The 11,744-nt window shown below is 39.4% G+C and overlaps 1 protein-coding gene across 3 annotated transcripts in view; it reads left to right on the top strand.

The window, feature by feature from the left end:
• Positions 1–11,744, top strand: part of pard3ba (par-3 family cell polarity regulator beta a) — a 144,399-nt gene that overhangs the window by 86,881 nt on the left and 45,774 nt on the right. For all 3 annotated transcript variants that reach the window (XM_058380267.1, XM_058380266.1, XM_058380265.1), the window contains 2 exons: positions 4,240–4,446; positions 6,141–6,330. In XM_058380267.1, coding sequence (XP_058236250.1) covers positions 4,240–4,446; positions 6,141–6,330 — 397 coding nt within the window. The remainder of the gene's footprint in view (positions 1–4,239; positions 4,447–6,140; positions 6,331–11,744) is intronic.

Here is an 11,744-nt window from a genome sequence, read left to right as displayed (position 1 = left end):
TTTGATCTAATTATTATAAATGATAGAATTAGGACGCTCATTATTTTGAATATTATATTTACATGTGTAAAAAAATGAAACGGTCGTCTTGAAAACATCAGAATTTATTAAAAAAAAGTATACGTGTAGATTTTTTCTAATATGACCAATCGGTGAACTCTATATACAAAAATACAGCCACTAAAGAAATCTAGACCTTTGTGTCTTTATAGCCAGTTACAGACATATGCTCATATACATTTTTGATTGGTGGCATGGGCGGTCTGTTCTATTTTAAGCCCAAGCTTGGTGGCATGACTTCGTGTGAGGAGCCTTGACATGGAATGCTTGACTTGGGTCAGTTCTTTGTAAGCAGCCCTACAGTTTACATACGTGTCATATTGGTCATATTTTTGGGTGGCTCGAACTGATTATCTGCATTTACATGATTTCTTATAGGAGAATTCATTTCACAATACACATTTTCACCTCAAGAACGCTGATTGAATTTGTATGCAGAGGTTCCGCTGCATATGCATTGTGTCCTGTGAGAATTTTTAAGAAACTTTGAGAATTAAAGTCAGCAAATATAGCGGAAGATTGAAAATGAACATGGTTCAGGATCACTGCCATGAAGAAATCTAGTCAAATCTACAAGTTCTCTCTCAAATTTTATGTTGTGTAGCGATTAAGGTGTAGTGGTGAAGGTGTTGGACTACTGATCAGAAGGTTTTGAGTTAGAATCCCAGGTCCACCAAGCTGCCACTGCTGGGCCCCTGAGCAAGGCCCTTAACCCTCAGTTGCTCAGTTGTATAAAGTAAGATCAATTGTAAGGTGCTCTGGATAATGCCAGAAACTTAACTGTACTATTACATTTTGTTATGATGTACACAGCTCTTTACAATGTTCTTTAAGAATATCTAAGGTTCATGTCCCAAAATTCTTACTGGTTTAAGCATGTTCTAGAGTGGCCTAGTTGGAAACAGAAAGGATAATTCCAAATGTGGAGCCAAATGCATGAACAATAAAATGAAGGACAATCAATAAAAAACAAGATGTCAAAGTATGCAATATCTGGGGCTTTACATATTGTCTGAAAAAGTAGGTCATTAGATGTTTTCCACCAAAAAGAATGGAGACTATTCAGATTTCATGAGCATCGTTTTTTTTCCACCACTGAAATGTCAGAACACTTTATGAGCATGAAAATTACATCTCAGGTGAGTGTTCTGAGGTTGAGTTGGTCTCCTCAGTCTGTGTCTTTCTGGACCAGAGGTAATAGATGTGGTACCTATCGAGGTTCCGAATGTGATGATGTTGAGGATTCTGATGAAGGAGAAGTTGTTGAGTGAATAGTTGCAGTAGTCATGTGTGGAGAATCTGAACAGCTTCTGTAGCCTGTTGTATTCCTTTGGTGGTCAGTGAAATAAAAAAAGAACGTCCTTGTGAAAATCTTCACAAAGATTCAAACCAAGGATTCGTAAGGTGTCTTGGGCAGCTGAAGGTCAGGGCATTGAGAAGGTCCAGGATAGATGACCGAGTAGCTCTTGACCAATCCTACATGAAATTTGCAAACAGTACTGTCCAGCCCATTCCAGTTTTGACCAATCCTGCTTGTTTCCACAGTCACCCCTGACCAATCCCACTTATTTCCACAATCACTCTTAAACAATCCTGTCCAATCCCACAGTTACTCTTGACCATTCCCGCTCATTCCTGCAGTCACTCTTGACCAATCCTGCTCATTTTTTTTACAGTCACCCTTGACCTATTCCACTCATTTCTGTTACCCATGACCAATCCCACTTACTTTCAGTCACTCCTGACCAGTCCCACTCATTCCCTCAGTTACTCTTGACCAATCCCACTCCTTTCCGCAATCACTCTTGACCAATCACGCTCATTCCTGCAGTCATCCTTGACTAATGCTGGACATTTCCACATTTACTCTTGACCAATCCTGTTCAATCCCACAGTCACTCTTGACCAATCCCGTTCAAGCCCACAGTCACTCTTGACCAATTCCGTCCAATCCCGCAGTCACTCGACCAATTCTGTTCAATCCCGCAGTCACTCTTAACCAATTCCATTCAATCCTGCAGTCACTTTTGACCAAACCCCATTCATTCCTGCAGTCATCCTTGACCAATACTGGTCATTTCCACAATCTCTCTTGACCAATCCCATTTAATCTCGCAGTCACTCTTGGTCAATTTCGTTCAATCCCGCAGTCACTTTTGACTGCCCATTCCCACCATCACCAGTGACACCAGAAAATCTAATTAATCCCATCTACTCTCACAGAAATACCAATCCCTTCAGTTCCTGCTGACCCTTTTGACCAACTTCACCCCCCCAGCACAGAAACCTGATTTTCTGAAGAACTGAATAGTGGTTCTGATTCCCCATATTTTGAAGATTTCCAAATGAACTCTGTAAGTGTTGAGTGAGCCACATCCAGCTCTCTCCCCTGCTAGTAAAAGTGCCCATTGACCTGGGAACCTTTAGACTGGTAGGATCGATCCTGTAGCTAGGATGAAACTCAGGTTAAGTGTTGGTTTGTGATTAGTCTGATGTTGTTAGCTAGTAGTGTTTGCTCTGTGCTAATGCACTGTGAAATCCAATTCTGCCACTCTCCTGTGCTCTGTCCATCTGGTGTTTCTACCTTCTTCACCATCTTCATTCATTTTTCCCTCTCTTCCTCAGTGCCTGTCTTTTCCAAACTCTCCACTCTTTCACTCATGATCTATTCTTTTCTTTAGCCCTTGTCATTTCTTCTTCTTTCGCTCCAGGCTTCCTCTTTGTGCTTGACTGGTATGGCCGAGACCCAGTGAGTGTTGATCCTCCTAGAGACTGGTCCTGAAGCTGTGTGTGTTTGGCTGCTTGCTCGTTTTGTCTTGTTTACCTCTTCTGAGATAATAACGGTATACACATATCCGTCTGCTAACGAGAGACTAGCAGTTCCACAGAGTTTGACAGCCTGCATCATATCAAAGTGATATCTTTCCGGTCTCTCTCTCTCTCGCTCTCTCTCTCTCTGTCTCCTCTTTCTTGGCTTCATTCTGTCTTTTGTTGTTGGTTCAAGTGAAAATCCGCCATGTTGGGCTGATTCCTGTTGGCTTTCACTGGTGTGCCTTAGGGGGCCATCTGTTTGCCGTTTCTGCAGCACTCCAGCTCATTTCATTGGGAATTTGTACATTTCCATGAATCTACCTGATTTGTCTCACAACTGTAAATTATGTGCATATTTATAGATTATTTCTCGATTCATAATGCTGCATTTTGCTTAGATTTAATTTGCAAAACAGTGTCTGGTTTTGTTTTGACTGAGTTTTAAATAGTACTGTATAAAAAAGTGAAAAATAAGTTCTTCCTAGAAATGCAGATCTTCTAGTACATTGTTGGTGTGTAGATGTTTAATGAAAGATCTCGTTCATAATTGTTTTCCATGATCTGTATCATTTTTCTTGGGAACAACGGAAGCAAATGGACAAGTTTTCACCAGAACGCATTCAATTTTATGTGGCACCATTTAAAAGCACACTGTAATGCATGTGTGGACAAGCAGTTAAGCTTCAGTGTCTGAAAGCTACTTAATTATATTAGACTGCGAGCTGAAGTACTGTAATTACCTGAGATTTTTGCTGAGTCATGTGTTGTTCAAACCGCGCTCACTCCATCCAAATTCACAAAAGAGGCTAAATGCATTAGTGATGCACCGAAATGAAAATTCTTGGCCAAAACCCCGAAAATCAAACGTGAGCCATGACTACGGCGTGCATTTCTAAAACGTGTATGAAAAATGGCTAGATGGCTAGACACGCTGTAACAAGGTTGAATATGCCTGAGAACACGAAGGATTATTCATGCAAAGCGTGTCATTTTTAAAGGAGTGTATGGCCTCGCCGTATAAGCAGGTACTTTTCTTTATCTGTAGTTTTTCTGTATTTAAAATATTTTTAATAGTTTTTCTGTTGATCCTACTCATTCCTGCGGTGACCAATCCCACTTATTTTCACAGTCACCCCTGACCAATCCTGTTCAATCCCATAGTCACTCTAGACCAATCCTGTTCAATCTCACAGTCATTCTAGACCAATCCCGCAGTCCCTTCTGACCAGTCCTGCCCATTCCCACAGTCACCCATGACACCAGAAATGACACCAGAGTGTTTAAAATTTTTATGAAGATTAGGTTTTATATCATCATAACCGTGTTTACACAACATCCCTCATTTCCTCTTTTCTTCCATCATCTCAGCACCCAGCATGTCCTCCCTGGGACCGACATTGGGACTACAAAAGTCCAGCTCTCTGGAGAGTTTGCAGACAGCCATGGAGGAAGCCAGTAAGAGCAGCGTCCCCTTCCACCGTCCTGCTGGTCCTATGGTACGTGGCCGCGGTTGCAACATGAGCTTCCGGCAGGCCATCGACAAGTCCTACGACGGCCCCTCGGAGCCTGAGGACGGTAAGAAGGAGACACCGGTTACACTCTTGACTTTTGTGGATTAGAGGTTAAAACACAAGTCCAGTTATTTTCCAGTGCTTTGCATAACAATCCCTTCTTCCCTCTTAGAAGTGTTCTATATTTTGTAGTGTTACAAACTGAACTGGGCTTAACTGGGAGTGAAGCCTGGTGGTGGTAGAACGCCGTTAATCATTACGCTTGGTATCACCACAAAATAACCCAAAACATCAGTCTATTTAGCAAAAGTATTTACAAATAAACAAAGCTGAATAAGTATTCTGCCCCATTGCTATAATTTACTTTGATATTGATGGTTAGAGATTGTTTAAGTCTAAATTAAATCTATTTAACTTCTTGCAAAAATGTCTAAAGGTTCAAGTAAATAATTACATAAGCCATGTAAGGAGCTACCAGACATGCTAGTGTTATGCCTAGCAAACAAGGCCACATGCTAATAAAATCCCATGCATGATGGATTTGTGACTAGTTTGAATGGACATATTGATTAGAACACTGACCTAGGCAGCCTTCATTTAGTGAAAATGAACAACTGGAGATCGAGACCCATACCAATATAGCTCTGCTTTTAGAAATTAAACAGTTTGTCATGATGAATGGCTTCATTAGTTAATGAATTACCAGTTCAGCAAAAATCAGTTGTAAAATAATTTGTCAAATGAGTTATGCCATAAATCCTAGCGAGAAGGTAACACAGGCAAATGGTTTTGTTTATGCCAGCTGTTTTTTTTGGGTTTTTTTTAAACGGGTGAAATATTAAATCAGTAATAACCCATTAATGAAAGACTCCGTGTGCTGAATTTTAACTACCACAGATTTTGACAGAATGTACCAAGTGTGCCAGACATATGGTTATCATTAGCATCTGTGCATACCAAACTAATTATTTCACCCCTTTCTCAGACAGAAGGTGGAGGCTTCCACATTATATGAGGCTACAGATATTCAGAAATATGAATATCTATCTATCTACACTATATTGCCAAAAGTTTTGGGACGTCTGCCTTTACATGCACATGAATGTAAAATGGAGTTGTCCCGCCCCTTTGCAGCTATAACAGCTTCAACTCTTCTGGGAAGGCTTTCCACAAAGTTTAGGAGTGTGTTTATGGGAATTTTTGACCATTTCTCTAGAAGTGCATTTGTGAGGTCAGGCACTGATGTTGGACGAGAAGGCCTGGCTCTCAGTTTCCACTTTAATTCCTCCCAAAGGTGTTCTGTCGGGGGAGTTGGGGGCATTAAATTGTTTCACTGGAACTAAGGGGCCGAGCCCAACCCCTGAAAAACAGCTCCTGAACTCAATGATTTGGAGGGGTGCCCCAATACTTTTGTGCATCTATCTATCTATCTATCTATCTATCTATCTATCTATCTATCTATCTATCTATCTATCTATCTATCTATCTATCTATCTATCTATCTATCTATCTATCTAAATTCTTTTAAGATTATGTCTTGTCAACCTGTATAAGAGTCCAGTAAACTCAGTTCTTTAACACACTGCTATAATGTTTGTTCTCCATGTCAGATGCTGAAAATGACTGCGTAGTTCACATCAACCGATGCAGTTCAGTTCTATTTCTAAAACGCTGGCCTAAATGCAGACCTTCTTTTAAAAGTGAGCTTTACGATTTGGCATGAATCCAGCTCTTTAATAGGTGTTTATATGTGTTTAGATTACTCTGAGGACAGCTCAGGCAGGGAAACACCAGCCAGCGGTTCCTCCCGCCAAGAACTGGAGGATGGAGGCAAAGACAAAAAGAAGAAGACCAAAAAGAAGAAAGAGAAGAAGACCAAGACCAAGAAGAAAGATGACATTGACGACCCAGATAAGAAGACCAAGAAGAAGGGTTTTGGACTATTGAGGTAGGAGGTTCTTTTCTGCTGCTTCTCTTCATACATCAGCCATCATAAATCTTTGAATGTTTCCTTCATGCACAGATTTGTTTGTAGAAACTATTTCAGCAGGCTCATATTTCCTCCTGTGGATAACAATCTGTTAAGATTTTGTTAAGATTGTTATCCATATTTCACCATGTTTCCAAGCAAATTATGAGAACATCTGGAGACGGGTGTAGAATCCTGTGCGTCGCTTTCATTAAGATGTTTGTGATAATGTTCTTGGTTTTTCGAACATTTGGTTTAAACATATCTACACATCGACTTGGGAAAGAATGCTTTTGTTGTTAATGTGAGCTGCGTTTCTTGGCAGTGAAGGAAACCCTGTCATATATTTCATGTTTAAATAAACCAAGTCTGGGTGCAGAACTTTTCCCAGAATTTGTTTTTTTTTTTTCGAAATAAAAAAAAGGACACGGTCACTTTGAGTTTAAATCCAAACCCAAACACAGATTGTGTCATTGTGTTACACCCCAAGCTTACACTGATTATCCAGAACGGTCTTTCAGCAGATATGATGTACCATCAGCATGCTATCTTCTTGATAAAACCTGGAACAAGGCCAGAAACTTTCACAAGTATGCTTATCAGCTTTTCACATCTGAAACAGTAAACAGTCCAGTCACTCAGGTGCAAGATCTCATTATCATTGACTTGAAGAAACTGGACCGTGATCTGATTCCTGTTGCCTCATAGATCTCACAGATTTTCATAGCTCATAGATTGCCTCATATTCCAGATGCAGCCCTCTGGAAGGATTCCACTAGATGTTGGATTGTTGCTGTAGGGATTTGTGTCGATTCAAGAGCATTAGTGAGATTTTGGGTTGTTGAGGAGACTCCAGTTCTAGTGCATCTCTAAAGTGTTCATTGGGGTTGAGTCAGAGTCAGGGCTCTGTGCAGGACACTCGAGTTCTTCACTCCAACCTTCACCTCCACACCATGACTTGGTGACACCATGGAGCTCAGGGGCCACACCATGGAGCTCAGGGGCCACACCATGGAGCTCAGGGGTTTTGTACACAGGAACATTGTCATGCTAGAGCAGGGTTTGAGCTTCTTAGGGCAGGTTAGTGAAGGGAAAATGTAATGCTACAGTGTGCTAGGACATTCTAAACAACTGTCTGCTTCTAACTAAAAATGACTTCGGCTGTTCCTGCTGCTGACCATCAAACCCATATGTGCTTCTTGATCAAAATGTTACCACAGAGTTAGCAGTTCATAAAACCATGTGGGCCACAGTAGCTAATGTCTTCTTTCTCCTGCGCAGTTCAATGTGTTTCAATCGTTTTCTCTGTTCCACCTTACCCCTGAGTGTTCCAGGAAATTTGAAATCAATTACAAATGAATTCCAGCTTAAAGGAAGTAGTGATTTTACATCATTTTCAGGAAAATTCGAACGAAATAGCCTTGCTGTTGACCTCAGGGCAGAAGCAATGTAGAACAGCGCTCAGCTAAGATTAGTGAGGGCCCCTTGGCGCAGCTGCACACTGAGGCCCAATGGTAATTACTGAACTGCAGTAATTAAAGGCATGCAAAGATGTGTGGCGTCCACAGGACCAACGACTCGCAGCTTTCCTTTTGGCTGATTTACCTGTAACTGTAACTGACTGACCTGTAATTTGAATATCTTTTGGAAGACGTTCATACGGCCATTCTTATTCATCGTTTACTTTCCTGCAGAACCTGCCAGGGACCTTTTAATAATAACCCCAGCCTGTCGTTTCATTTCCAACTCCAAACACTCACTCATTTCCTAAACCGGCTTCTCGACTCGGGTGTCTCGTTATCAAACGTGAAATGGAACGTAATTAGCCATAATGCTATGCTGTAATCGTAATCATAATCTCAATCACAGTGTGGAGAAGTTGTATTTAGGGTTTTTTTTTTGGAGGGGTGAAAAATAAAAGACGTCAAATGGAAACCATATGAGACCTAATTCCTGGCCCTGTGAGAGACGCTGGGTAATGATGTAGCACAACAAACTGGAAGCGATCATTTAGCTTCTTCCTCTTTAAACCAGCGCCAGAGATTTGTTTACAGGCCGTCAAGTAGAACTTTGAAGAAAATTCACAGTTTGTTCTGATGTGAAAATTACAGGCTGCCTTTTAGTTAATAAAACACAAGCTCTTTCCCTGGTTTACTGAAACGTGCATTACTTCATGCGTAGTAGAGTCTAGAAAAATGGTTTCATTATCTTTTATGAACAAAAGTAACACAATTGGTGCAAAATCTCATATCACTGGATAAAAATGGTTCTTATAGAGAGCTTAAAATCATATCAGTGTCTGTTTTTATAGATTTGTTTAATAAGTTTCATGCAACAGTCACAGAGAGCTTTTCAGTCTTCACTCGTAGCGAATGAAGTGCCTCTAGAGCTTGTAGCACTTTAATTTCATCTCAATTATCAAGCAGCGCCAACGACGGTGGCCTTAGAGTGCAGATTTCTCCAAAAAGGTTAATAGAATATTATCAGATTTCTCAGTTCAAGTATTTCAGCCAGCATTGTGCAACATATCTACACACGGAACACCTCTCAAAGTACAAAAAACCTCCTCCAAATCCTTCGTTCTCAGCTGCTCTACATCACAGAACGGAGGAAAACCCATTCCGACTCGACCTCAAGCCTGTTAGCGTCCGTTCCGCTCCCACTCAGGCATCGTGGCTGAGATTAGCAAGCTTGTTTACGTGCACACTGCAGCCTCTGACACTAATCTGTGATGTGCTGAAATGGTGATATTTTAATTTACTTAATTTCACTCTTCCTCCTGTGACTTAGGATTATTTCATTATTTCTGTGAATTTTCAGGCAGTCCTATGTAAATGATTTACTGTAAGCTTTACAGGAAAACAAGACAGTATAGAGTAAATGGTGTATGAGACTGTAATTGTTATTTCCCAGGAATTTTACAGTGATAATTATTATTTCCTTGTAATTTTACAGCAGTTCTAAATTATTTCCCTGTAACTTTACAGCAGTTCAAAATTACTTCCCAGTAACTTTACAGCAGTTCTAAATTATTTCCCTGTAACTTTACAGCAGTTCAAAATTACTTCCCAGTAACTTTACAGCAGTTCTAAATCATTTCCCTGTAACTTTACAGCAGTTCTAAATCATTTCCCTGTAACTTTACAGCAGTTCTAAATCATTCCCCTGTAACTTTACAGAAGTTCTAAATCATTTCCCTGTAACTTTACAGCAGTTCTAAATCATTCCCCTGTAACTTTACAGCAGTTCTAAATCATTCCCCTGTAACTTTACAGAAGTTCTAAATCATTTCCCTGTAACTTTACAGCAGTTCTAAATCATTCCCCTGTAACTTTACAGCAGTTCTAAATCATTCCCCTGTAACTTTACAGCAGTTCTAAATCATTTCCCTGTAACTTTACAGCAGTTCTAAATCATTCCCCTGTAACTTTACAGCAGTTCTAAATCATTTCCCTGTAACTTTACAGCAGTTCTAAATCATTCCCCTGTAACTTTGCAGCAGTTTAAATCATTCCCCTGTAACTTTACAGCAGTTCTAAATCATTTCCCTGTAACTTTACAGCAGTTCTAAATCATTCCCCTGTAACTTTACAGCAGTTCTAAATCATTCCCCTGTAACTTTACAGCAGTTTAAATCATTCCCCTGTAACTTTACAGCAGTTCTAAATCATTCCCCTGTAACTTTGCAGCAGTTCTAAATCATTCCCCTGTAACTTTGCAGCAGTTTAAATCATTCCCCTGTAACTTTACAGCAGTTTAAATCATTCCCCTGTAACTTTACAGCAGTTTAAATTATTTCCCTGAAACTTTACAGCAGTTTAAATCATTTCCCTGTAAATTTACAGCAGTTTAAATTATTCCCCTGTAACTTTACAGCAGTTTAAATCATTTCCCTGATACTTTACAGCAGTTTAAATTATTCCCCTGTAACTTTACAGCAGTTTAAATTATTTCCCTATAACTTTACAGCAGTTGTGTTTTATTTCCCTGTAACTTTACAACAGTTCTAAATTTTTTCCCATTTAACTATACAGCAGTTCTAAATGCTTTCCCTGTAACTTTACAGCAGTTCTAAATGCTTTCCCTGTAACTTTACAGCAGTTCTACATTATTCCCCTGTAACTTTACAGCAGTTGTGGTTTATTATATATTCATCTTCTATTATATTATATATTCACACTCAGTCCACTGATGTGTGCTGGAGGTTTTTTTGGTAAAATGTCGTGTTTCTCTCCGGCTGCTTGGATTTTCTTGTTAGCGTTGTTAGCTCTCCACAGAGAGACATGAACAGCGGGACTCGTCAGTAATTCGGCGCTACACAGCTCATAAAAACACTAATAACTGCCGGATTAGCAGCAGCCCTGTGTGAGTGATTATAGATCCCCTACGTCTACAACCCTGAAGCTGCCCTTATATTTCCTCCAGCTTTAGTGAAGAACTCATGCAGATACCACCTGAGCGTGAAGGAGGAGTCTGTAGAAGCTACACTTAGTCATGGAGCAGTGTGTGTTTTAGCTATATCTTCAGTTTTAACAGTCTTTACGAGTTCAGTGCATGCTTTTATTCACTTTTTCATTCGACTCTTTTGATCATGATTCATGTTTACATTAATTTCTCAGTTATTGTCACATTTAATTTTTACACGTGATTGATTTGTTTTTACGTGTGATCATCTTACTTGATTTTTAAAAAAATAATTTTAATGATTGTTTTTTACCCAATTCAGTTACTTTCACACGAATGAATGAATGAAAATGAATCATGAAAATGACTCACTTAATTTAAATGCATTACACCGAGTGAGTCATTTTCATGATTCGTTTTGTTACACGACTCTTTTCACGTGCAACTTTTACACAATCGTTAATTTTATTTGAATTTTTATAGACATGATTTTTACACATGATTCTTTTCATGATTCACTTCATTTTACATGATTCTGGTCATGATTCACTTCATGACACTGATTCACTTCACTAATTCTTCTTCATGAATCACTTCATTTTACCTGATTCTTTTCATGATTCGTTTCATTTTGCCTGATTCTTCTTCATGATTCACTTCACTTTATCTGATTCTTTTCATGATTCACTTCATTTTACCTGATTCATTTTCATGATTCACTTCATTTTCCCTGATTCTTTTCATGATTCACTTCATTTTCCCTGATTCTTTTCATGATTCACTTCATTTTACCTGATTTTTCTTCATGACTCACTTCATTTTACCTGATTCTTTTCATGATTCGCTTCATTTTACCTGATTCTTTTTCCACTTTGCACTTGAATTGACACAATCACATATTAAAACCTTGCAAAATCGGATGAGGGACGTGTGATTTGTCCATAAAGAATGGACGCTAGAGGTTTTTACACTTTACAAGCAGTTTAAAC

The sequence above is a fragment of the Hemibagrus wyckioides genome, linkage group LG26 (assembly GCF_019097595.1).
Source record: "Hemibagrus wyckioides isolate EC202008001 linkage group LG26, SWU_Hwy_1.0, whole genome shotgun sequence".
Lineage (NCBI taxonomy): Eukaryota > Metazoa > Chordata > Actinopteri > Siluriformes > Bagridae > Hemibagrus > Hemibagrus wyckioides.
Note: the sequence above shows the minus strand (reverse complement) of the source record. Positions and strands in the feature narration are given on the sequence as shown.